Source organism: Puma concolor, chromosome D3 (assembly GCF_028749965.1).
Source record: "Puma concolor isolate L17-30 chromosome D3, mPumCon1.1.hap2, whole genome shotgun sequence".
Classification (NCBI taxonomy): Eukaryota; Metazoa; Chordata; class Mammalia; order Carnivora; family Felidae; genus Puma; species Puma concolor.
Window position 1 is genome coordinate 28,920,779 of NC_141678.1, and position 24,019 is coordinate 28,944,797.

Sequence of the window (24,019 nt, forward strand, 5' to 3'; positions counted from 1 at the left end):
CACAGCAGGTGGCTGTTTTACAGCTCATGGGTGAACGGGTGGAGTGTCTTGTTTTCGCATTTTAGGGTGTTAGGGAATGTTCTCAGGTGAAAAAAGGGCACAAGAGAAATGTGGATGAGGGAAGCCATGGGAAAGTGAAGGGTCACGGGGACACCCATCCTTGTGGGCAGGGTGGACACCGTCAGGGGGAGCTATGAGGGAGGTGTGCCGGGGAAACGGCGCCACTGAGATCTGACCCCACACCATCATCTCCGTGTGTTCGTATCGCTTTTCTTGACTGAATGAGTCTGGGAACAAAAGTCACTCACTCATCTGTTCACGTCCAACTTGTAGAAATACTATCTTGGGGCGCCTGGGTGGCTCAGTCGGTTAAGCGGCCGACTTCGGCTCAGGTCACGATCTCGCGGTCCGTGAGTTCGAGCCCCGCGTCAGGCTCTGGGCTGATGGCTCAGAGCCTGGAGCCTGCTTCCGATTCTGTGTCTCCCTCTCTCTCTGCCCCTCCCCCGTTCATGCTCTGTCTCTCTCTGTCTCAAAAATAAATAAAAAACATTAAAAAAATTAAAAAAAAAAAAAAAAAGAAATACTATCTTACTTCCATCGAATTTGACAAAAGTAACAATCCTGCCCAGGGACAGGAGGACATTAACACTCACGCCTGGCCAAGCACCCCAGAGACACTCATGTGGGGCCGGAAGGTGCACGGTTCGGTTCCCAGCTGCACACACAACCCTCGGAGCTTCCTGGAGTCACAGGAAATTTGACTCACATCCTGGGGTTGCCAGCTTTTTGTATTAAGGCCACCCCTGACGCGCTGAGTAGAAGGCAAAATTCTCCCAGCATAGGGGCCCCTGCGTGGCTCAGTTAAGTGACCCACTCTTGATTTTGGCTCAGGCCATGATCTCGTGGTTCGTGGGTTCGAGCCCCACGTGGGGCTCTGTGCTGACAGCGTTGAGCCTGTTTGGGATTCTACTAAGTAAAAACTTAAAAAAAATTCTCCCAGCTTAGATACAGTTCAGGGCCCATGCTGGCTGAGGCCAACTCTGGGCCTGGTTCCCAGAGCTCTCGGAGGCCTGCCCTCTCCCATCATGGCCACTTAGGGGTTTATGGCTGCCTTGGTCTGTTGCTGCTGTAAACAAACCCACCGTCCCCCTGGGAAGGACAATGGTGCCCTCAGTGGTCTCTGCCAACCCCAGCTGTTTGGGAGACCTGTGCAGACGACCGTGCTGGAGGCTGAGCCCTGGGACCACAAGACTCGGGAGCAAAAACTGCTTTATTCAGATCTGCGGTCAGTTACAAACTTGGTTTGTTTTTTGGTCACAGGCCCCAGAATGCCATTATTCTGAGTTCACATCAAAATACAAAGCTCAACATTTAGTTTGGAAACTTAAAAAAACCCAAAACACCCAAAACAAAGGTTTGGTTTAAAATCGTCGTTGAGATGTTCTCTCTGGTGCGTCCCCTGTAAGATGAATGCATGTGCTCGAGACCCTGTGGGGATGACTTTCGACAGAGAACATGAAATTGCTGTGTAGTATGAACATTCAAATGTCATCAAAAAGTTAGTGTCTTTGCACTCGATTCTACTGAAGGTACAAACAATGCCTTTGACCATCTTTGGTTGCAGCACCAGACGATGCCCAACTCCCATGGCCCAGCCACATCCCCTCTGCCCATGGGACAAGCGAGCCTGTCCCGGATGAGGCAGTGACGCTGGGCTGCCACCAAGCAACGTGCTTAATGGCTTGGGGGCCAGGAGGGAGCCAGAGGTGAAGCACTGGCCCACTGAGCATCTGTGCTCCTGGAGGATCTTTTCTTCTAGAAAGTGGAGCTGTAGGGCCCAGCCCCAGAATTGCTGGCAATGCGTGAAGAGTGACCCTCACTTTGCCAAATGCGATGGCAAAATCTAGGTTTAAAGTCAGGAATCAGAGAACCATCCTCTAACTTTCTCAGGAACCTCTAGGGTTTTGGAATCTTCTCTGGAACCAGACACTGAGGGACCGTCCTGCTGTCGGCAGGGAGAGGAGAGGCACGCCACCTTGCCAACCTTAAGGATGGCGAAGCCCCTCCTGGGCAGCACTGCCTCCCAGGCCTCACACAGCTAGACCCTGGGGCGTCAGGTTGGAGAAACGCCTGGAGGCCCATTTCACTGCAGGGCCTGTGGCTGAGGGAAGCAGGGAGGACCGAGCGGCTGGGTCCGGCACCGTCCTGTGACACTAACAGGCCCTTTGATGTCACTCCCTTCCTTGGCAAGCCTGGACCACAACCTTCCGGTTTCATCTCCTCTTACGCGTGGCATGGCTCCGTGGCTGCAGGAAAGTGGCCCCCTAGCCCGGAGGTGGCCTCTCAGGCTCGAGGGAGAGGCTGTGTGGGCCTCTCGCTGGCGGCCCTGCATCGGCACCCGGCCTGAGGTCAGAGATGGTGCAGCTTGCTGCGCTCGGTGAGCAGCGTCATGGCCACAGCGTAGAGGAGGTAGCCCAGCACGAGGAGCAGGGCGCAAGGGAGGGGCCCAATACAGAACAGGGAGGCCACGAAGAAGGCCAGAAGCAGCGAGAGCAGCGTCCGGTAGCTGCCCAGGAAGCGCAGGCTGAGCCTAGGGCCCCGGGGACGGCGGGCCGCACACCCTCGTGCCACCGGGCTCAGCAGGTGCCTGTCTGCCAGCCCGGGCTCCGTGAGGTGGTACCGACAAAAGCTGCCGAGGAAGTCGGCACGGGAACACAGGGCTGCCATCGGGCCTGCAAACTGGGCAGAGACAGAGGCACGGGGAGTGGGCGCGGGCAGGGCCGCACGCTGCCCCGGCCTCTCCCCGAGGGTGGCAGGACCAGAGGCGGGGGCGGCCCTCCCGCGTGCACTCACCCTGCGGTTGATGGCGGAGGACAGCCGGAAGAGCACGCGGACCAGGCTGGCGATCTCATAGCTCCGGATGGGCTGCAGCTCTGAGTCACCCTGGTACTCGATGTCAAACCTTCGCAGCCCATTGATGATCTAGAAGCAGCAAAGGAGGCGAGCCCCGGGTGAAACCTGGGCCGTGCGAGCAGCCCTGCGAACGCACCTCTGCGACGCCTCACAAGTGCGGTCTCCGCTGCCGGGCCTGCCGGGACAACAGGGCTCGGAGGCTCGGCCAGCAGGAGCCACGGCCACGCCGCCAGGAGAGCGGAGCCCTCCGGGGTGTGGCCCTTACCTGGTACCGGCCCAGCGGCGTGAGGATGAGCCCGTCCTCCCCCACGACGCAGTCTGGGAGCTGCTTCTTCCCATTCTCATCTTGAGTCGTCCGCAAGGCAAGCGTGAGCTGGGTGAGCTGAGCCTCGCTGAGCTGTGAGGGAGGAAGCCCCGTGAGGAGGCAGTGCCGCTTCCTGCTACCTGCCTTCACTCTCGGGGTGAAGGGAGGAGACTGGCCCCCCTGGGCCTCTAACGGCGACAGCAAGGGGGCCCAGACGTGACATCGTGGGCACGGGCTGTATCTCCCACGGGCTGGGCAGGGGATGAGGGCCGCGGGACCGAACGCCAGGAAGGGGACAGCTCCCCCGGCTCGTACTCGGAACATCTGGCACAGGTACTCCAGGGCCTTCTCCAGGTACTCGTCTGTCTTGCGGACACTGTCCTGCCCTATCTCGTCCAGATCGTTGGCTGCGTAGGAGCCGTTCGTGTCTGCGGAGCAGAAGCCCAGCCACGACAGAAAGGGGCGGCCGGCCGTGCTCTCCCCGCACTGGTCAGAGATGGACTTGGCAGTCTGCTTGGCCTGCGTGATGAGCTGAGCCAGGCGCAAGACCTGCGGGGCATGGGGGCAGGTCAGCCAGCTCGGGTGGTGCCACCGCACGCCACCCAGCCACCAAACAGGCTGGCAGGCGGACCTGGAGGCCCTCAGCAGGCCAGGAGGAGGCCAGGGTCTTTCAAGACTAAGACGTGCATATTCTACGTGTGTGTGTGCGTGTGTGTGTGTATTTCCTTTGGAGAGACACGGAGGCAGACTGTGAGCAGGGGAGGGGCAGAGAGAGAGGGAGACACAGAATCCAAAGCAGGCTCCAGGCTCCAGTTGTCAGCACAGAGTCCGATGTGGGGCTCAAACTCAGGAGCCCTGAGATCATGACCTGAACCAAAGTCAGACACTGAACTCACTGAGCCACCAGGCGCCCCCAGGACGCCCATATTCTAAATGTGAAAACTTTCTAGCAAGTGCTGCCTTTATCATCAGAAAAAACGTAGACCGCACTGAAAAAAGAAAAAAAGCCAAGGTACAGCAGCGTCCACCAACACCCAACCTTCCTCCTTCCGTACAACACGTGTGCTCTCCCTGGCCCTGCTGTTGCCACGGCTTCGGGACGGCCGTGTGGCCTGGGGGAGCCCCAACTCACCAGCGTCCGGACCTCGGGCCCAAACATTGGGGTGTACTTGCAGTCCTGGCCCTCCAGGCTGTAAACGTGGCTCTTCACCTTGAAGGAGGCGTCTGTGACGGCTGGGGGCCACGAGGACAGGAAGCTGCCGGTGAAAGTGGGAGCTGTGAAGAGTCGGTGCTGGCGGTGCGGGATGACGAGTTCTGGCTCCAGGAACAGCTGTTCCCCTGGAAAGCAGAACCCGACTCTGGCTTCAGCTTCCATGGCACCAAACAGCCAGTAGCCGCTGGCTGGCTTCCTGGGTGCCGCTGAGGCTTCCGAGGGATAGGGACCGAGTGGCACAGGGGCCCAACTCCTAATGTTCCCGGAGCCCCCACCAGTCTCAACAGGAAGGCCGACATGCACAAAAGAAAACCAGAGAAGCTAACACCCGATAAAGCCATCTAAGACACGACACGGGCCAAGACTGCTTTCTGATGCCACCAAGAGTCACCAGGGAGACACAGCTCTGAGCTCTGCTTCCCCCGCCCAGCACCCCCGCAGCTCCTGCCCGGCACGCGTGCCACAGGGAAGGCAGGATGCCGCTAGGCTCCGACGTCCACCCCGCCACCGTGCACCAGGAGTCCCCGTGGCACCTCTGCCAGCCCACCGCGAGCCCGTGAGGCACATGCAGGGTCCGTGGGTCCCTCTCTAAGTGCTGCTTCCCTCTGGCTGAGGGCTTACCTTTCTGGATCATTTCAGCCAGGTTGGGCTGGGCAAAGACTTTGGCCACTCGGAATACCATGAGCGCGTTCTTGGGGCTGACCAGGTCGGTGCGGAGCGCGCGGCTCAGGAAGCCCACAAAAAGCTTGGTGTACATCAGCAGATTCTCCTGCACAAAGGGTGCCCTGGGGACCAGGCAGTGCATCAGGGCCCAGAACTCCCACTGGAGGCAGGACTACACCAGTCTATGCCCCCGCTTCACTAGCGCTCTCTTCCTTGGGTTCCAGGTTCTCCCCTGCCACGACCTCATCGTGGCTGAGGGACCAGGGGTGGGGGCAAGGGAGGAGGCACAAGGGAGGCAGGGAAGACCTAGGCCTCCTATAGACGGCGCAATCCTCTGTAGGATGCGGCCCTTCCCGAGAGGGCCAAAGCCTCCGCAGCAGAGGCTGGCCCGGGCACCAGAAGGAGCACGAGGAAGGCAGTCGTGGAGAGGAGGCGCTGGCGGAGGCTGGGGGGTTGGCCGTGAGGGCGGGAGGGGAGGCGGTGGTGGCTGCTATGCAGAACGCTAGTGAAGACGGGTCGGGGGGTGCTTGGGGGCGAGTGCAAACATACATCTGAGGGGAGACAGTCAACGGCAAGGGGACAGCACAGAGGAGTCACCAGCTGTTTCTGTGGGAGATCAAGCCCAGGGCCCAGACAACAAAGCACAGTCAAGGAGGGAGGGGCCTGTGCCCCACCTGGAAGCAGGTCCCCCTAGGGAGGACAACGGGCCGGGGCTCACCATCTCTCCGACACACACCGGGCCAGGCAGTCGCTGCTCTGAGCCTGCTTCTCAGGTGCATACCTCCAGGGCTGTAGGTAGCTCAGCCACATCTCCAGGACCTGGTGGGACACGTGTGCCCTGAGGGCCTGGAGGCTGGCATTCTGCTGGGCTGTGGGGCTGGGGCTTTGGTCCAGGTCCTTGGGTGGCCTGGAGCTCGGCTCCCGGCAGGCAGCTCAGGTGAGGAGGGGGTGATCCTAACCGTGGGGCTTCGGTTCTCCTGGAGGTGTTACCACGTTCTCTTCCCACACGCCACTCCGAGAGGGAGCAGGAGGGAACTCCGCATCCCCTATGATGTTTCTTTTTTCATCTTTAATTAAAATGATTTTTTTAATCTGCAGATAGCTGACACACAACGTTACATTAGTTTTAACCCTCAGGATATGTAACCCTCGTGCCAGCCCTTCGGAAGCGAGTGTGGAACGTGTGGAACACAGGAGTGCTTTCCCCAGCTGAGGGAGCGGAGCCTGTGAGGCTCAGTGGGGCTGGGAACCTACCCAGCGTGGACCCACTGGGTTCCAGGTCAGGGCAGACAGCTTTTCTGTACCTGGGGGTTGGCTCTGAAAACTCAAATGGGCAGAACAATGTGACCCACCAATGTGACCCTCTGCGGCAATAGCTGATTCCTTCCTGCATCCGCCCCACGGGACCTCCCTCATCAGGCACAGAGGGCAAAGACAAAGAAAGCAAGATGGGGCTGACACTCACGGCTCTGAAGGACGCATCCAGGGGCCAGTGGCCAAAGCAGTGCTGCAGGAAAAGGTAGAGTTTCTGCTGGACAAACCTCGGGACGGCGGCCCTGCAGGGGAGGGGAGGCGAGGAGAGGGTCCCCTCATAGGTGAGCCAAGTGGCTCCCGGTTCCAAGGGCCAGCTCTGCCGGGGTGAACACTGGGCACCCCTGAAGGCAAGGCCTCCTATTTTGGGCCCCATTTTTCACAAAGAAACCAAAGTTCAGAGAGATTAGGGAATGTCCCAAGGACACACAGCACACAAGCGGTTGACCTAGTATGGCTCCTGTGACCACCTCTGCTTGGGTCACCACACACAAGTCACCTGCTCTGCTGGCCCCAGTTGGCCTAGGAGTCAGGCCACCGTCCTGGCCCTTTTGACAGAAGGACTGGGGGAGCAGAGGGGAAGAGGAGGGGGAGGGTGCAACACAGAGCTCAGCCTCCCATGACAAATGAGCCACTTTGCAGTGAAGGCACTCCCAGCCCATCGGCTTTCCTGGGCATTCTGAGTGCGGTCAATGTAGATCTTCCACTCTGCCCACACTGGGGAGGAGGGGACAAGACAGGGCAACAAGATGGGGCCTCTTTCTGGCCAGCCTGGCTCTTTCTACTGAAGACGGCAGGCCTGGAAGGAAAGGCCGTGGCAGCCAGGCAGCCCCCACCCGCCTGTGGAGCCAGAGGAGGCGTCGGGAAACAGACCCAGGAGGGGTCAAGGTGATTTCCCACCTGCCCCACCCTGCAGACGCCTCACAGGCCGACCCCATGCCCTAAGGATAGGTTACTGTGGGCAACAAGTATGTGCAGTAGGAGGCAGTGGCAGCCAGGGACACGGGAGGCCTGTGCATGCCCTGTACCCACCGTTTGAACTCCTCCAGGGGACTGGTGGCGTGAGAGTGGGTGGAGGGAGAGACCTGCTCAGGCTTCAGGCTGTTGGAAAAGGCGTGCAGATGCTTTAGCAGCAGGCGCACCACCAACACGTGCTCCTCCGTGGGTGTGAACGACTCCTGAGGTTGAGGGGGAGCTGTGTCAGGACCCAGACTGGTCCCAGGGTGGGGCCCCCAGGCCTGGCCATGTATGTCCCGCCCAGGACCACTTCTCCCCGACAGGATGTGTGGGCCACCCACAGGGCCCTCCCTGGGCCTGGCACGCAGCAGATAGACCTCGCATGCCAGCTCTGAGACCCGCTAAGAGCACGCAAGGCAGGGCGGGACGGCTTTGCTAAAGCAGACCTGAATGCTTCCCTGTGTGCTTCCAACCGCTTCTTGCACCCTCTGCGGCTGACTCGGGTCATTGCTGCCCGGCCAAGTCCTCAGGGGTCCCCCCCAACTCCTGGCCAGCCAGAGGAGGAGCAGGGGGCAAGGCAGGCCAGTATCCCACCCTGGATCCGGACTCAGGGTCTCCTGCCTGCCTCCCAGGTATATGAAGACAGCTCGCTGGGGCCCATGGCTTCCTTTTTCAGGGAGAAACACTCCCAAATTCCTTCTCCTGCTGTAACCCTCACCCTTCCATCCACTTCCTGTCCTGGACACAGCCAGCTGGGGCTTGGCGCAGGGTGGCCCTTCCTCTATTGCTAACAGCCCTGCCGTCAGCACAAGACAAGAGTGCTTTCTATCTTGTCAGGTGAAATTCTCATTCACAAGGTTCAGGTAGGATCTTTAAGACCCAGCCCCGAGGGGAAAGCCTGTCTGCTGGCTCTTCTGTGACGGAATACAGGATGGAGTCTCCAGAGTGGCAGAGGATGGCACCGGCAGGATACGCTGCCTCCGGCTCCCAGCTCTGGGGTGCCCGGACGCGCTCCTCTCCCCACACTCACCCCCCAGGCCTCTGGGACCCCCACAACCTCGATAGAGCTTTTGGCAGCCTAGTCCAAATCCCGCGCAACGTTGAGGCTGGCACAAGCCGTGCCTCCTGGCACAGCCCGGGCACCCAGTCACAGCCCCACCACTGCCCGCGGCACTGCCTTCTCCGCTCTCCTTGCCATGGATCTGTCTCCACAGGCCTAGGCAACACACCACACGACTCGATAAGACTGCGGGGGAAGCTACGGGGCTTCAGGAGGAGATTTTCTTCTGCTTATCTGTAAGCTTAAGCGCTGAACTTGCATCATTCGAACAACAAAAAAAACGTAAGATATTTTCACAGTAACGGAGGATCAGAGGGCACTGTTGCCAGGCTGTGACTCCCCCCAGGAGCCTCCCCCTTTCTCATTCCTGGCCCCTCGCCGACCCACCCACCATCTCCCTAGCGGAGGACAGAGCATTTGCACTGAACCGGGAAGCTCCTTGGGCTATCTTCCCTCTGGACAGAAGCCAAACCTTCCTTCTCACCCCCCCCCCCCCCACCCCCGACCCTCGAGAGCCAAATCCCCACAGGAATCCAGCCACCGCTGCTGTAAGTGGGCCTCCTCCACCCGCACGGCCGTTAGGGACACTTTCCCAAAGCCAGTGGCATTTCTCACTGGGCCCAGCCCTTCTCAGCTCAGCAACCCTTCCCATGGTGGGTGGGGGGAGGGCTCTTACCCCTCCTGCTGTGCACTTTTCTCCAGGGATGCTGCTCTTGGCCAAGTGAGCCCTTCCCCAACACACGCTGGAGTGGTACCACTTCTGTGCTAAACCCGCCCCTGCTGGCCCTTCTGGATCATTCTCTTTCCTCTTCCCTGTGGCTGCTGCTTCTGAGTGGGAACCCTGTGCGCACTCACCGCCCCATCCCAGCAAACGTGATTTCTTATCTTCTGCTCAAATATCAGGTTAAATGCGGTGTGCTCCCACTGAGGGGGAACTGGACAGACCCCTGGCCTCGAGCATGGGATCTAGATGCATGCTTTCTGCCCAAACTTCCTGACATTCATCTCACGAATCCATGAACTACCAGACTCCATCTGCCCTGAAACAGCCTGTAGTCCTGCACTCCATCTACCGACCTCAAGACTTCAAATCCCTCCACACTGGTCATCTCTGCCTAAAGCAGACCAGTCTCCGTGAGGCCCTCTCTTGCTCTCGCCTACCTCTGTGGGAGCACAAAAGTCCATAAGAGGCCAGGCCCCAGCATGCTCAAGGGCCAACAGCCTCTCCAGGCTAGGGGACGAAGCCCTTGTCCTCCCTGCCCCTTGGCCTCACACAGGCTTGGGATTGACAGACCATGCCACCATGAGCCTTGGGGCTTCCCTGGGCTCAGTCAGTTCCTAGGTACCAGGCCCGCAAAGCCAGGTGAGTCAGGCCACTGCGAAGGCCACACTGTTTCCGCTCCCTCAACCCAGGGGCAAGCACAGAAGTCACCAACTCCCAAGAGCCTACCACATTCCAACTGGCTTGGGGCTTGGCCAGGCAGATCTGGTGGCCCCACACCCCAAACCCGGGCTAGTCTACCAAGCTGAGGGCTGAGCCAGGCTAAAGACGGATGCCTGCCACCATCCCCAACACACACTGGCCTCACTCTGCTTGGAATTGGCCTGAATCACCCCAGTTGGCCCCCGGCCGGACCCTCGCTTTACCACTGCACTGCCATGCGCTCCATGGCTCACACCACAGGGCAGGGGTGAAACAAAACAATATGAGAGCGGCCAGTACTTGGTAGGCGTGGAGGGCCTGGAGGCTGGGTTGGGCAGGGCTGTGGAGGGCGCTGGAGACACTGAGTCGGTAGTGCAGAACCTCCAGCTGAGAGACAACAAAACAGAGAAGCCAAGAACAGGCAGGGAGGGCAGAGGACAGGGCAGGGGACAGGAGGGGAGAGACCGGGGAGGGGACAGCAGGGAGAGAAAGACAAAAGTGAGCCCAGAAGTAAGGAGAGAAAACAAAAAACAAAAACAAAAACAAAAACAAAAGCACGTCAGTGACAATCCAAACAATCACAGCCCAGCAGCCTCAGACCAATGGGACACCACCCTCTCAGCCGCCCAGACGGAGCCCTTCCTGGTGGGCAGACTAGAGCCAGGCCCAAGGGGTGCTCTTCCACCTGCCAGGCAGAGGGACAGACAGACCCTCAAGGTCACTTGGGCAGCCTCCTTTATGTCTCTGGGGCCTGAAGTTCTCTCCAGCTCCCTGAGGTCAGCCTGACTCACTTTCCTTCCAGAGGGTCCTGCCCTCCCCCAACCCTGAATGCTCTGTGTGCAGCGTGTGCACACTGGAGCCCACCAGGATCCCAGGAGTCTTGCTGGGACACACTGATGGCCACCAAGGCCCTGAAGGCCCCGAGGCTCAGAAGAGAAATTTTTGAGGAGCTAGTTCCAGATGGAGACCTCTTTGCTCAAGAAAGAAAAATTTGGAACTTATTGGACTTCCCTGTGTTGTCCCAAGAAGAAAGTTACCAAACTGATATATGATGAGATCAGTTCCTAGGTGTCAAAGATCCAATCAGCGACCCCTCCTGAATGGGGCTGATTCCCAGGGTGGCACAGAGGCAAGCAAGGTTTAGCTCACCAGGCCTGACACCTTCCACACCCCACATTCCCGAAATCGTTAAAGGTAACGTGAACACTCATGGGTTCGAATCCTGGGAGACCCACCTCTCGTACCTCACCAGGACTCCCCAACTCCAGACACACAGAGCCCTCCATCAGTCCCGACGGGCCCCAAGAATCTGGTCATGGCCGCACACACCCAGAGGCAGCTGGAACCCTGAGGCTGGGACAGCCTGGGCCATGGGGGATGACAGCAGAGCTGGCTTAAGCTGTCCACCCCTACCCCACCTCTGCCCTGCCCCGCTGCAGCGACAAGGCCTGCTAAAGCAGTCCCCTTTAGCCAAGCACAACCCAGAGCCGGCCCTGGCACACATCCTGCCCTGGGAGGGCCATGCCTCCCACCGCGTACCATGCTTCACACGGGAGAGGTCAGAATGCGTGTGCCAGACCTCGAGGAGACAGGCACAGCCACAGACGCGCAGAGCAGGGGCAGGAAGCAGCACAGCAAGGAGGTGTCTGCCCTTCATGGCCTTCCTCTGGGCCAGACCCGGGCTCAGCGACAGCTCTCAGTGAGGAATCAGGGAGCACATGGTTCCCCTGTGGGGGGTCTGCCCAGCCTGCAGGAACACAGTGCAGGCCCCACAGTGTCCTGCGGGAATATGCGGTCTCTACCGACCATCTGACTCTCCTGAAGCCCTCCCTGCCCAGTAAGCTGAGGCAGAGCAGAGGCCCGGGCTGTAAGGAGCGAGCATACACTCCGGACCCAGGCTAGGCATGGAAGCACCACGGGACCTCTCAGAGCTGCGTTTCCTGCATCTTTCACATCAGGAAAACTGACCCCAAGGCTAGGATTTCCAAACGGTACAGCACAGGCCTGGGTAAATGGTAAGGAGCCTCAGGTGAAGCAGACCCCCATGGCTGTCCTTCTCCCCTTCCCACACACCAGGTTTTCTTAGGTTTTGCTTTCAGCCTCAATAGGAGGCAAAGACAAATAGGAAACAAAACAAAACAAAACAAAACAAAACACAACTAAACACCTCAATGGGTACCTGGTGGGGGCTTCCCAGTCGCCCCCTGACTACCAGTCATTCTGAGCAGCTCTCCCCCGCCCTGTGGTCTGGCCAAGAGGAAGCAAACGTGAGGAAGAAGGGGAAGGCTCCCCTGCTCCGGCAGGGACGGCCCACCCTCCTCCCTCGTATAGGGCTCGGGATCCTCACAGGAGACAACCTAGAGGACCTCTGTGACTGGCAGATCTGCTAAAAATGACAGTGAATGTGCTCCCCCTGGCTCAGAAGACAGAACGAGCAGATGGGAAGGCAATGCAGCAAAGCAGCCCCGGCCTCTGCAAAAGCCACATGCACAGGGGCTGAGTGAGCCCCCAGGGCCCTAGGGGGAAGCCTGGCCCCTGACCCCCGTGCACCAGCCAGGAACATGCAGCCAGTCCACTGTGGAAGCAGCAATGGCAGTGCAAGCACTTAGTAACGCGAGAGGCCCAAGACAGAGTTCTGGCTTTCCCTCTGTTCCCTGTGATGTCAAGGACAGAGATTTGGGTCACTCTGCACTTTAAGAGAGCAGTGGTTGGGGGCTGCTCCCCAAATGGGTACTCAGAAGGGCAGCAGAGAAGCAGAACTGGTTGCCAACACTTTGCAGAACCACCACCACTTGCTGGAATCACAGAGGGAAGGTCACAGGCCACCCTCGTGAATTTTAGCCTACAGAGTGTTAAGTCGTAAGGAATCTCTCAAGAATTCTGTCTGGCGTTGACAAAAGCAAAGTCTGAGGAGCAAACACAGAAGTGCACAGAAGCCACAGATCACACAGTTGGTTACAGGCCCCAGTTCACACGTTTCAGGCGGTTTCATGGAGCGTGAACCTAGGTGCCCACCCTGCCTAATAAGAGGCGAACAGAGCTGTTGTACTCTGACGAGTCCAGTAGGCTGCCGGCCCTGGGAACGTTCCAGGGACACAGCTGCCTTCACGCCTCTGCAAATGAGCATGCTGCCCTGTGAGGGAAGAGAGGGGAAAAAGAGGAGGAGACAGGCCAGGCTGCATGCAGGGAGGCATCAGATCCCACCCACTGCAGAAAGGGCTGCCTGCCAATGCTCTGGAGGAGGTGGAAGGCAGTACGGGCACCAAGGTGAGCGAAGTCGGCCGGGTGCCACCTCAGCGGGAAAGCAGGAGACGCTGTGATAGCAGAGGGAACAGGCCCGGATGTGACTCCCAGAGGCATCCGCAGCTCTCCTGGCCCCAGAGCACGAGCACCACAACCTCAGCCATTCCGGCTGCCAGGGAGGGGGCTCTGGAAATAGCATGGGGAGGACCCCAGAGAGGACAGGCCTGCAGCCCGCAGGGTGCAAGCCCACCCCAGAATGAAACCCACCTGCCGTCCGGCATCAGAGTAAGGGGTGATGGTGAGTTTCTGCTTCCCACCATCCAGCCCTTGACAACGAGCTGAGATCAAGGACAAGAAGCAGCAGGTGGACCAGGCACACCAGGGCCAGAGCAGAGGGGATGAAAAAGTGTGGCAACCTACCTTGGCGTGAGGGGACTGCATTTTTTGGTACATCTCCAAGGAATAATGATGAAGCCACATTTCAACAAAAACCTGCAAGAGAGCACTGGATGGTCAAATGGTTTCCATCTTAGGTATCACAGCCATTCCAGGGGCAGTTCTTTTCAACCAACGGTGTTGGGAAAACTGGGTATCTACATGCAAAAGAATAAAGCTGGACCTTTACTTCACACCATGAATAATAAATAACTCAGAATGGATGAAAGGCATACATGTAAGAGCTAAGACTTAAAACTCTTAGCAAAAACTGTGGGCAGAAAGCTTCAGGACACTGGACTGGGGCTATGATTTCTAGCTCTAAAAGCACAGGCAACAAAAGAAACCAGACAAATTGGACTTGATGAAAATTCAAAAATATTTTGCACGTCAGAAGACATTATCCACAGACAAAGGTCACCCACAGGATGGGGGAAAGTATTTACAAATCGTGTATGTGATAAAGAACGGATACCCAGGATAGAAAGACAACTCCTAAAACTCAACCACAAAAAAATAAAGCCACTCAATTAAAAAACGGGCAAAGGACTTGAACAGACATTTCGCCAAAGACGTACCAATGGCCGATAAGGACATGAATAGATACTCAAATCATCAACCATGAGGGAGGTGCAAATCAAAACCACAGGGAGACACCACCTCACATCCATGAGGATGGCTATACTAAAAGATAGAAAATGATGGGCATTGGTAAGGTCGTGCACCGCTGACAGGAATATAAAATGGTACAGCCCCTGTGGAGAATGGGATGGCGGCTCCTTAAAGTATTAAATAGAACTATCGTATGACCCAGCAATTCCCCTTCAGGGTATATACCCCAAAGAACCGAAATCAGAGTCTCTAAGAGATATCTGTACATCCATGTAGAAACAGCTATTCACAATAGCTAAAATGTGCTAACAACCCAAGTGGCCATCCATAGATGAACAGAAACACACAAAGGGGAATATCCACATGACAGAACATTATTGAACTCTGGGGCACCTGTGTGGCTCAGTTGGTTAAGCACTGGACTCTTGATTTCGGCTCAGGTCATGATCTCACGAATCATGAGATCAAGCCCTGTGTCAGGCTCTGCGCTGAGAATGGGGCCTGCTTAAGATTCTCTCTTGCGCCCCCTCTGCCCCTTTCCCCTGCTCGTGTGCATGCGCTCTCTCCCTAAAATAAAGCAAACAAACAAAACCAAACAACAACAACAAAAACGCTACTGGGGCAGGGGTTTAATATCCAAATGATGGTGATCACAGGAAACATCTCCAGCAACGTGGGAACAGGTTGAAAATGTCGAAGGTGGGGAAAGCTTTTACACGGATCCAATGGAAACTGAGCAGCGCTCATATTACCACGAGAAAGACAAAAGTCTTTGGAAAGGGGACGCTGGGATGAAAAATACTACCAATGACATACAGGTTAGACACATGGGCACGTTTCTTCTAGTCTGATTCCCACACGCCACAGCAGGAGAACACCAACAATTCAGAGCCACTTTCAGGCTGAGGACAGTCTTTAGGCCTCTGCCCCTGGGGGTGGAAGGTGGCCAGGCAGTTTATTTTGAAACAGAAGATGAGAAGAGCCTCCTCGCGCTCACCTGAAGCAGAGTTTCTGACCTCCAGATCTCATGGGAGGCAGGGTCTGCATTCACAGATGTCTGATGAGAGATGTGTCGCTTTAGGAGGCTGGTGTGGTGGAGGCCATAAGAAGCGAAGGGCATGGTTGGTGTTCTGAGGGAGACACAGGAAAAGGCCTTCGTTAGGGGATCCTGCTGGCACAACCAGGGGCAATCTCAACATCAACATCACTGGCAACAGTAACCATTACCACTTGTTGAATCATAGAACGACCCCCAAATCCATACAAATCCATATCGATACACACAATCAACAGACAGGAAGAAAAGTCTTTCCTACCACAGAATGCCCACTGATAACTATAGGATGAAACCAGACAGCTATCCTCTGGCAACCAACCAATTAATAACTGATTTGGCTGACGATCGTCAAGGGACACGAACGCCACTGATAATTACAGAGTCTCAGTAGATCTTCCCAACAAATCCCTTTTGTTAATTAATTTAGGCACAAAGGACCCATTTAATTTTATGGTAGGAAAACCTGGCCAACACCCCCTTGGCCCAGCGAACAAGACAATGTTGCAAGCACACAGACTCCACGGGCTGCTGGGTCTAATCACTAGGAAATACCAGAGAACTTAAGATAAGGGCATTCTGCACACCTCCAGGCTGCACGCTTCAAAGGTGTTGAGGTCAGGAACCAGGGAAAGACTGAGAGAGTGTTCCAGACTGGAGGGGGACCAGAGCCAACCACACACAGAGAGTGACCCTCCCCCAGATCCCAGCCAGGTGGCAAACATTAGTGGGGTAGACAGTGCAGCCCGAATGGGGTTTGAGGATTAGATGGCAGCCGGGTAGCAATATTAATTCCCTGACTTGGATAGAAGTGCAGGAGGCTGTGTAGGAGAATGCACTGGCTCTTAGGAAATACACTCCAAGACATTAAGAGGGAACAGGCATTGCATTTATAACTTACTCAAATGGCCCAGGAAAAACACATACAGATAAAGGATGAAATGATTCAGAAACGTAGGTGAAGGACTTATGAAAGTTTTTTGTTATCGTGGCAAGTTTTCTAGAAGTCTGAAATTCTATGTTAAAACAAGCCAACAAAATCGGGCCCAGAGAAACCTGCCTCTGAGAGGGTGTGAACCTGGCCAGCCCTGGTCCTTCTTGGCCGCAGCATTACTGATGCCGGAGCAGCCTCTCCCCACCTCCGTGCCCCCACCTCCTCTTTTCAATCTCCCCTCCTTGGGCACATCTGTGCACACATGTGAGGTCTGGGTCACAGCACGGCACATGTCAGCAGATGTGGGGTGGGCCTGAACCTGCCTCCCAGGGAAGAAGGCACACCAGCAAGACTGAGGAGGGTGAGGAGCACAGCTGGCAGCTCCCAGGTCAGGAGCGTCTCCTGGGGAGAGGCGGCCAATGAGCCACTGGCTAAATGCACCCCGCCAAGGCCTCAGTTCACCCTCGAGTTGAGGCTGGCTGTACACTCCCGTCCTGCACGGTCTAGCCACAGCCCAGCCTTGGACTGGCACGAAAGGCTTTTTGCCCCAGGGCCTCTGGCTCAGGCCAAGACCTGGTCCTGCAGCCTACACACATTCTTCCTGTTCTTATTCCTCCACATGTCAGCCCTGCTGTGGCCTGCCCACAGCCCCTTTCTCTCCAGCACCACCTGCCTAGTGCCATCAGTCAGCCCTGGCAACACACCGCTTCAGTGTGGGGCTTGGATGCACATGTGGGGAGGGCTGCTGTGGGCAGAACCCAGCCCACTCCCAGACCAAAGCCAGCCCTCGTCCTTGTGGCCACAGGACCTAATCACTGAAAACCCACACAGATGTCCTCCTTTACCCTCCTCTCCAGTCTGTGCTAGGGCAGCTGGGGTTGAGATCTCAGGCATAAGAAAAGTTGGGACACCATGAACAAAGAGTGGCACTACTGTCCCTATGAGCAATGCCCGCTGACCAGACCACCCCCTCATGGAAGAACCAGGCCTTAAAGGCTAGCCACAGGACTGGGCCACTCCAGGCCAAGGGCCAGGGCAACCAGAGAGCCTTACCTGGGAGCGGGTGAGGGGTTGGGCCCCCCAGGACTGGAGGAGAGTGCGGGGAGCACACTGCCTTCTGTGGGCAGGAACCATGACAGGTATCTGTCCACGAGGATGAAATAGGCACAGTCTGAAGTTCGTATGTGGAGAGTCCCAGGGAGTGGCTGGAAAAGCAAATCTGCATTGGTGTGTAGCTCTGGGTGCCACCCTGGCTGCTAACCCCAGCAACTGCAGGGCTCAAATCACTGCACATGAGCCCTGGGACATGGGCCATATCCCAAGGGCCCGAACACAAGCACCTTGGGCAGTGCCAGGAGCAAAGTTCCCACCACAGGGGGCTAGACCCCACAGTCCTTCTCGGCACATGGGAAGATGACGTACAGCAAACTTCCCGGGCACCTCTGCCCTGCGCCCATGCCCAGTAAGCACTTCCTGTGGGAAGCCTTCCCGACTACCACTCGAGGCATCGGGTCACCCCACATGACCTGTCAAATCCGCCCACCAGCCTGTCATCCTCACTAAGTGAGAATGGCCTGAAGGGCGAAGGCTGGAGGAGGATGCAAAGGAGGAGCTGGAGAAATGAGGTGGAGACGGAAGAGAAAGAAAGTCCTAGGCCACAGCCCTCACCCTTCATGGGGGCTTTGGTAAAGAGCTGCTTAGGGGCATCCCTTTCGTACCTTTTGAGTGATGAGGCTCAACGCAAAGAAGAACATGTAGTACTCGAACGGATCTGACGGCAGTGTCAGGGGGCAAACAGGCAGGGGTTGTTGGACCCCCCTCAGCATTACGTCTTGGCCACCCATGGCCTCCCCACCCCTGGGGGACTGACAAAGGATACTGAGGGCCAGGTTCAGGCCGAGGCCCCCCGTCGGGGGGAACTGGACCTTGTTGTGGTACAGGGGGCTGTCGGGGAGCACGCGCTCCTGGATGGATGCCTTCACGGGGCCCTGCGGAGAGAGCGTGTTGGGCTTGTGGACAGGCTCTGGCAGGGCGCCCCATGCAGCGCAGCCTTTGGGAGGGGTGCGGTGGAGGCCACAGGCACTCAGACCCTGCCTGGGGGAGTGGTGCCGTCCTCTGGGTAGCACCAGAGCAAGAGGGCCTCCACTCAGAATTGTTCACGCCATCCTCAGGAACACCCGCAAACAGCAAGGGCAGCAGCTGTTTGAGTTTCTGAGCCTTGTCAAGCACTTGATGTTCCCCGTCTTCTTTGCTCCTCAAACCCCCTGAACAAGTCATCCCTTAATTCTGCCCCCTGGACCGGAGACTCAGAAAAACAGCAACTGGTCACATGGCCCTGCCTGCCACTCAGCCAGGTACAAACCAGGAGTGTGGCGCCTTCCCCATGGGCAGAGTTTGGAATGATCTTTAAAAAAAGTAGCCACTGAAGTTCTATGTGCCACGCCCCCTGGGCCCCGAGCAGACACCATGGTGCCGTGCCCACTGCCGCAGCCCCTCAAGCCCTGCCCGCCTCCCCCACGGCCGCAGCCGCTGTGCAGGGTGCTCTGACCGAGCACGGCTCTCACCCCACGGCTTACTTACAGGCAGGTAGGAAACCGGAAAGTCAAACTTATAGTCTTCGGCCTGGAGCTTATAAACCAACTTCATCATTGGGCCACTGGAGATGAAATTAAAACAACAAAAACAGGGCAACGAACTGCAAACCATCTTGCTTTGACGGTTTTTTCTGAGTTTTGAGAAATTCAGTGCTTCAAGAATGGGATCACCATGAGGAAACATCCGGCCCCTCTCGGGTGACAAACCTACCTACCCGGGGTCTAGAAACTCCATTGCAATGCTGTACTCCACAGGGCTCACTCGCCCCTGTAAGCAGCGGAGGTTCCAGCCAACGAGGACACCGTCCAGGCTGCCGAAAATGCTCTCTACCAGCCACGGGAAGATGGCGTGCAGCTCCTGAAATGGGTGTGCAGGGGAGGCTGCGGGCAGGCTTGCTGAGGACCGGTGCCCACTGCCGGGCTCCATGCCACGTGAGCCTCCCACCCAGTCCAGCCCCGTGCCACAAACTGCCCACCTTGTTCATGGAGTGTGTACACATGAACTGGAAATTTCTGGAGTCACTGACCACCCCTGATGACATTCCTCTGATCATCGGTGAGAATCCTTGTCCAGGCCAGCTGCCTGGGCTTACACTACTATTTGATAATTCTGGGTGTGATTTAAATGTTATCTTTTCAGTATTTTCATCAGGGTTTCTCAATCTTTTTGAGCTGGATGCTTCCTTGTTGGGGCGGGGATTGTCCTGTGCATTTGGGATACTTACTAGCACACTTGGTCCCTACCCACTTGATGCCAGTAGCACCCTCCCCTGTGTGACAACCAAAAATGTCTCCAGACGGTGCTAAGTATCCCATGCAGGACAGAAGCACCTGTGGCTGAGAACCCCTGGCCTACATGCTGACATGTTTAAATGTGTCCATACACGCGACAGTTACAATACTGGGTCAAGCCTCTGTCCAGGGCAATGCTCAGAGGTAGGAATCAGGGGCTTATATAAGAACATTTTTCAGGGGCGCCTGGTGGCTCAGTCGGTTAGGCATCTGGCTCTTGATTTCCACTCAGGTCATGATCTCACAGTTCACAGGATCAAGCCCTGCACAGGGCTCTGCCTGGACAGCACAGAGTCTGCTTGGGATATTCTTTCTGTCTCCCTCTCTCTCTCTCTCTCAAAATAAATAAATAAACAAACTTAAAAAAAAATGTTTTTCAACGAGTATGAGACATGCCCCAAGGAGATGCTAGCACAGCTGTACCTTTGCTGGAAAATCCTCAATGACTTTAACCAAGTCTTGGCACCGCTGTGCAAAAGGCTTATTTACAGAATCAGCTTTCAGGCTAGCCTAGAAGATAGAACAAACCAAAAAGATCATGAGCATATTCACTTGGTGGCTTTTGCGGTTATCCTGGCTCGAATCAAAACAGAAATCCAAATGATAGGTAGGAGTCAGACATACCACCGGCCTGGTTCCCCGGCACCTCGTGCCTGTGTCAGTGGCCTAAAGGACACGACTAGGAGACGCCTTGGCTCTCCACATCGCCAGCTCTCAGGCTTCTTCCCTGCACCCTCTGTCAGGCATCCCCACTTATAGCAGAGAACTGCACATTTGCATGACCGAGGTGACTTCCACACAATCCATAAGCAGGGGGTCAGCTCCAGGGTCAGTCCCACAACCAGAAGAGGATGCTTATGCGTAGGACACCCCTCAGAGACCACAGGGTACTCACTGAGTGTATACACGTGAACTGGAAATTTCCCATGTGACGACCCCCTGTGATGACCCCACTGTGATCATCAGTGAGGATGCCCAGCAAAATGAGAGTGACAGAAGGCCTCTTAACCAAGCTACCCTTTATTCAGTAGGTAACAAACCAACTAAACTCACTATCTTAAGAAACGAGGCACGCAGGTGAGAAATGATAGATAGCTTTAACCAAATGTTGACACTAATCATGAAGGTGATGGACAGGCTAGGAAATTCAGGACAAGAATGAAGGAAATCTACCCAAGGTCATGGGGTATGGATTAAGATCAGGAGAAAATATCGGAATGTGAACCAAGGGGGCTTTGCCCAAGGATACCTAAGGCCTTAGCCACCTCTAAATGAAGGTGGTGTCTCAGTCAGAGGTGGAAACCTGGCCTGTTGCAGCCACGGAGGGTGGGTAGGTTAGCAGCATGCCTGGTCTCTACCCACTCGATGCCAGAGGCACTGCATCTGTTGGCTCTAGAGGGTGCACCATGGAAGGATGTCCTTCTGAATAAATGTTTACGAGAAGTATCTTCTGGGACCTGAAATTAGGAATCCTCACCACTGATATCTGCCTCACACCTAACTTCTTGGTGTCACGTTTAATACTTAGAGTACAGTCCTGGTTGCCCCCAGCACAGCAGGGTCCCTGCCCCTCCATTGTCCAGGGATGACAGTACGATTATTAGAATATCCCATAAATGTGTAAAGGTTTACAAGACATGAAAATTCTGATGTATGTCCTTTCCCGTGCTCCTCCCCAGACCTCAGGAAGCAGTAAAAATGGCATGTGAATCAACTTATCTTGTAGGTAAGAAGCTCCTCTTGTAGATAAGAAAAACAGGGCTCAGAGGTTGAGTAAACCCAAGGTCCTACACCATTAGGGGGCAGAGCCAGGTCTAAGGATTCTAATCCCAAGTCCAACGTTCTTTTCCTCACATGCCCCTCAGAAAACCACCAGTGCAAAGTTCAAGTCAGTGGATAGGACTCTCAAGTCCCTCAGCTGTAGAACCATCATCTCACTGACCCTCACGCCGGCAACTGACACTTACCAGGAGGAAGCTGGGCTGCTGCAGGTGAGGGAACGCCATAGCAGCCTCCCGGGGAACGTTGAAAACGGCCACCTTAGGAAACCACTGTGAAAAAACCAAGGCGAAATCTCAACATCTGCCACACGACACTATACTACAGCACAGCCTGTGCTGCCAAGTTTCACGTTTTACAAAAACGCTGTGCTGATGCAGTACGTGGTGGCCAGCTTCAGAGCCGAGTTCGCAGTGGCGAATCTGTAAAGCTTGTACAGCACTTGCTGTGTGGCACGCCTGGTTCTAAGGACCCTCCACGTATTTCCTCATTTAATACTCAGTGGTAGGCAGAATTTTAAAGATAGCCCTCCACGATTCAACCAAATGCTCATGCAGGTCCTGTGAAGGAATTCTGCAGATACAATTGAAGTCTCAAGTGGGCGGACCCTAAGATATGGAGCAGTTCCCATTGCCAGCCAGTAAGGAAATGGGGACCTTAGTTCTGCAGCCCGAAGGAAGTGGATTCTGCCAGCAACTCGAAGAAGCTTGGAAAGATTTTTCCTGAGAGCCTCTAGGTAACAGCAAAGCCAACCAACACCTTGATTTCAGTCTTGTGATATCCTAAGCAGAGAATCCAGCCAAGCCCTCCTGGACTTGACTATAGAACTGCGAGATAATAAATGGACGCAGTCTTAAGCTGCTAAGTTTGTTAAGCAAGAACAGACTCTACTTCCTCACGACAATCTGCTGGGCCAATACAGATAAAGAACTAGCAGCAGAGAGGAGGTAACTCACTTGCCCTCACTCAGCAGAGCCAAGACTCTAATATACTCATCTCCTAACACATCTCCCACAGAGACAGGTGGGTGAATCTCCCGAATGTCACCTGTGCTCTATGAGGATGAATGGAGGGGATGAGCAAGCTGGAGGAAGCTTTCGAACAAGCCATCAGAAAATCAGGAGCAACTCTTTAGATTCCCTTCTCTGACCATCCAGGTCAGAAACGGAAAATATCCAGACTTGAACAGGAAGGGAGCCTGCCGAGTCCCACTGATGATGGCTTTCCTGGCACAGCTGTGCCCACAGCAAGAGTAAAGGTGCTGAGGTGGCAAATGAAAGTGTATGTGGATGGAGAAAGACTAGATGCAAGGAGGCTGTGAGGCAGTGGAGTTGAGGGGAGATGTGCATCTCTGCTTCTTGGCAATATAAGCATCTTCCAGGTTTTCTTCAATTCTTGATATTAGCTATCAAATTCAGGTGTCTTTTTTAAATGGTTATTTATTTATTTAGAGAGAGCACATGAGCAGAGGAGGGGCAGAGAGAGAGAATCCCAAGCAAGCTCTGCACTTGAACCCATGAACAGCAAGACCGTGACCAGAGCCAAAACCACGAGTGATCAATCCATCAAGCCCAACCGAGCCATCCAGGCACCCGCTATCAAATTCGGTTTCAGGGAAAATGTAAACACTTTGCTCCTGAACCAAGTGGCCAGGAGAACACTGATTAAGATGACCAAAGCAGAAGGATCAAAGCAGCGTAAAATCTTGGCCTGTTTGCAAAGGGCAGAGCTTTAGAGACGATGAGGTGGAAGCACCTCCTTCTTAGACGAAGCCTGCATAGGCAGCAGCTTAAGAACTGAGGCCCAGAGGCACCAAAACAAGGAGTATTTCCAAGAGAGGGCAGTGTCTCGTCTGCCCTGTTCTCTAACGCTGCCACAGCCTGGCTCGTCCATCACACCGTTCTCCGCTGTGTACCAAGTGTTCCCTTCATCCGCCACTTTACACCCACTTGCTTCAATGGCTGCTTCGGATCCTGTTGGGGTTTCTTCTCAGAGAGGCATCGCCAGTCATGCCAAGCAAATCACACTACTGCCAAGGCCTCCCTTTGGTTGCGCTCTGAGAAGCAGAGTATGTTCCCAGAGTATGCTCACAAGTATGCTGTTAAGTGAGCATGGGAGCTCCATATTACAGAAGACGAAACTGAGGCTCACAAAGGTCGGTCCACACAGGGAGGAAGAGTCAGGCGAGAAGCCACACCCGGCTCTTCCTCCCACACAGCCTGTGGAGCCCAAGGCTCAACTTTAACTTGAATCTCTCCCTTCCGCCAACCCGTCAACGAACGTTAACCAAGCACCCACCAGGACCGGGTGTGCGAGGCGCGCGAGAAGGTGGCACGAGTGCGCAGCCCACGAAGACGGCATGAGCGCACAGCCGAGCCCTTGGCTTCCCAGCCTGCCCGCCCGGCCGGGGGCAGAGCTACCGGCGCCGGGCCTAAGGCCTGCGGCTCGCGTAGAAACGGAAATGACTTAGGCGGAGGTCCGGAAGGGGGGGGGGGCGGAACGCGGGGGCCGTCCCGCACGCGGCCCCAACCACTCACCTGTGGGACCCATAAAGTCGCCCGCCTAAGGGACGGAGACCGCCATTCGGCTACCCGGCGCCGAAATGTCGTCATCAAGCTGCGCTTGGCGTCACGCCTCCCCTGGCCTGGCGGGAAACGCACCGCTACCTCGGCGAGCAGTTACCTCAAAGGGCGCGTGCGCAAAGTGAAGGCCGGCGGGGTTTATGGGTTACA

General features: G+C 55.8%; 1 protein-coding gene across 6 annotated transcripts; it reads right to left on the minus strand.

The window, feature by feature from the left end:
* Positions 1-1,252: 1,252 nt before the first annotated feature.
* LOC112870190 (sphingomyelin phosphodiesterase 4) lies at positions 1,253-23,985 on the minus strand. Of its 6 annotated transcripts, none has more exons than XM_025933284.2 (20): positions 23,825-23,985; positions 21,476-21,559; positions 19,932-20,018; positions 18,932-19,074; positions 18,703-18,778; positions 18,002-18,110; positions 17,841-17,893; positions 17,176-17,327; positions 15,132-15,264; positions 13,508-13,579; positions 10,145-10,231; positions 7,437-7,582; positions 6,559-6,649; positions 5,812-5,912; positions 5,052-5,215; positions 4,350-4,555; positions 3,533-3,766; positions 3,179-3,310; positions 2,854-2,982; positions 1,253-2,739 (listed from the first exon to the last, which is right to left on the minus strand). In XM_025933284.2, the coding sequence occupies exons 1-20, from the start codon at positions 23,897-23,899 to the stop codon at positions 2,410-2,412; spliced, it is 2,604 nt and encodes an 867-aa protein (XP_025789069.2). In that variant the 5' UTR covers positions 23,900-23,985; the 3' UTR covers positions 1,253-2,409. The 6 variants fall into 6 exon arrangements, with proteins under 6 accessions (XP_025789069.2, XP_086538429.1, XP_086538432.1 ...); XM_086682303.1 differs by lacking the exon at positions 23,825-23,985 and adding an exon at positions 23,586-23,744; XM_086682306.1 differs by lacking the exon at positions 23,825-23,985 and adding an exon at positions 23,237-23,540.
* Positions 23,986-24,019: the final 34 nt, after the last annotated feature.

Excerpts from the sequence above, each read along its gene's own strand:
- LOC112870190 (XM_025933284.2), bottom strand. The coding sequence starts at position 23,899 with ATGACGACATTTCGGCGCCGGGTAGCCGAATGGCGGTCTCCGTCCCTT. Across the intron at positions 7,583-10,144 it reads AGGCCCTCCACGCCTACCAA|GAGTCGTTCACACCCACGGA; the intron begins GTACTGGCCGCT and ends CCTCAACCTCAG. Across the intron at positions 2,983-3,178 it reads CGCCGCTGGGCCGGTACCAG|ATCATCAATGGGCTGCGAAG; the intron begins GTAAGGGCCACA and ends TGCTGCTTCTAG.